Source organism: Arachis ipaensis, chromosome B08 (genome assembly GCF_000816755.2).
Source record: "Arachis ipaensis cultivar K30076 chromosome B08, Araip1.1, whole genome shotgun sequence".
Lineage (NCBI taxonomy): Eukaryota > Viridiplantae > Streptophyta > Magnoliopsida > Fabales > Fabaceae > Arachis > Arachis ipaensis.
In genome coordinates this window covers 128,723,892-128,726,167 of record NC_029792.2, presented here as the reverse complement: position 1 = coordinate 128,726,167, position 2,276 = coordinate 128,723,892, and the positions used below count along the sequence as shown (strand labels likewise).

General features: G+C 41.4%; 1 protein-coding gene across 1 annotated transcript; it reads right to left on the bottom strand.

The window, feature by feature from the left end:
* On the bottom strand, positions 640 to 2,276 carry LOC107614265. Its single transcript, XM_016316491.2, has one exon. The coding sequence runs from the start codon at positions 2,273 to 2,275 to the stop codon at positions 1,313 to 1,315; it is 963 nt and encodes a 320-aa protein (XP_016171977.1). The 5' UTR covers position 2,276; the 3' UTR covers positions 640 to 1,312.

Below are 2,276 nucleotides of genomic sequence, written 5' to 3'. Positions count from 1 at the left end.
AATTAAAAACTTATAAGGACTTAAAATGGAACTAATCACAGAAAATTCCCTCGGCCCCACTAGCAGAAATCCAACGTGCATTGTAGGAGAGAAAGTATCATAAGGGCATGTTTGGTGACACAAAAAAGAAACAAGGGTATGCTTTGTCATGGATGTACAACCCTCATTTCTTCCTTGCATAATGATTAGGAAAACATGTTATTCCTTTAGCAAACATCCACCCTTTTAATGAACATACTTCAACTTTTATAATCTTTTACCAATTTTAACCACCACCTAAAGATGGCTTCACAGCATTGTTAATCCAAAAATGGACAAAGCAGAAAAACCAGAGAAGAGAGAAAAGGGGGAAAGGGAGGGGGGCTCAAACTTCAAGAAGCATTAACTATAGTAACTCACTAGCATTTGGTTACATAACTCATTCTCCCTAGCAAAACAATACACTATCAACTATGAAAACAAGAACCATAAGAATACTTTATGCCTAAGACAAGATCTCTGTCTAGCAACAACGTCAACATCATAACACTAACTAAACAGTAGAATATGCACTCCTTTAGGAAAAGATAAGACAATTGCAATGTACTTATTCTTGTATCATATCAAATCCATACACTTAATGACAAAAATAGCTTAGGATCCAACATCAAAAACAGTCACTAAGAATTCAGACAAACAATATTAACTTAGTTAAAGGGGACGGAATTCATAATGGTATAAAAGCATGGCAAACTACGTTCGAATCTGCAAAGTCGATAATAAAGTTGATACAGCTAAATTAACCAAAGAATATTACCTTGAATCATTATGCTAAGGAAACAAAATTGTCTTTGACTGATTCCCCAGGAATAGCTCTTCCAGACTCAAAATAATGTCACATCTACAAATACAAAATGAGTACCAACATAGAAGTATAGAAGATTTGGATAGAATGGAGAAATCAAACCGGAATTCCTTTTTGTTATCACTTGTGTGCAAAATCTTTCCCCACATCCCCTGTAAGATTACTAGTACTTTCTTCCTTAGAATCATTACCCAGAATCACTTGACTTAGCTAAAAAACAGAACCACTTTTCAACAAAATTAGCAGAGCCATATATACTTTGAACATGTGAAAAGCATGCTTTGAACAAATAACATGTGAAGGGGGCCTAATCATAAGTTATGTAAGAAGGAAGAACATACTCTATAACTCATAGTTCAGACATGTATCTTAATTTTCTTTTGCAATGGCTGAGAATTCTCTCATGGTACATGATATAAACCAAAAAGAAATTAAATCTAAAAAGAAAAGATAATAAAAAAAGAAAACTCAGGAGAACCCTTTTCCAAGCTTCTGAATTGCAGAGTACATTTTCCTTCTTGACCCAACAGCATTGATCCCCATATCTTTGAGATCCTCAAGAGTCAACAATGGAAGAACCTCATCATCCACCTCATGAATTTCAAACACAGGTGCATACCTACCTAACCCTAACCCATTGAGCCAAACTCTAACACCATCTTCACCATTACCGTCACCAATATACCTTCCTCTCCCATTCCTATTATTATTTTCCCTAACAATACCGTTATTATCCGAAGGCCCAGAAAGTTCAACCCCATCAAGGTGCTCCCTTGCACCCTCTGAAACCCTAACCCTAATGTTCCTCCTATTACCCTGAAAATCCAGATTCTCCATTGAATTCAAAGGGCTTTGATCCTTCAAAGGGCTCTCTGTATTCTCCACATCGAAATCCCGATACCCGTCGTCGACATCCTCGCCGCCACTATACTTATCTTCTCCTTCTCCATCTCCATCTCCATCTCCACCGCCAGAGCCACCGCCACCGCCGACGCTGGTGCCGTCGTCGATTCTCGAAACCCAGTTCGATCTAACCCTCTTCGCTCCTCGTTTCTTTGAATCCTTCACCTTCCAGCTACCAATCACAACGCTATCGATGTTCCCTTCGCGCTCTTCGCCCTCTAGGGTTTCGCCGAACTCTGCGGCGCCGCCACCGGAGCTCAAATTGGTTAAAGGACGAGTTTTGGAGGGTTTACCTGGATTGTCCTTGCGGATGTGGTGGTGCTGGTGGTGGCCGTCGAAGGGGATCCGCCATGGCTTGGTGCTCCGTCGAGGGTGCGTATCGTAGTGTTGGTCTCCTCCGATATCGCCCAATCGGACACTTGGCCTTCTCTGGCGCTTCGATGCGATTAGTTGCTCGGAGGGGTTCGCCGGAGGGAGCGTTCCTCCGCCGTTGACCTGAGCCTCCGGCGCCGGAATATGCTCCGCCATA

Excerpts from the sequence above, each read along its gene's own strand:
- LOC107614265 (XM_016316491.2), bottom strand. The coding sequence starts at position 2,275 with ATGGCGGAGCATATTCCGGCGCCGGAGGCTCAGGTCAACGGCGGAGGA.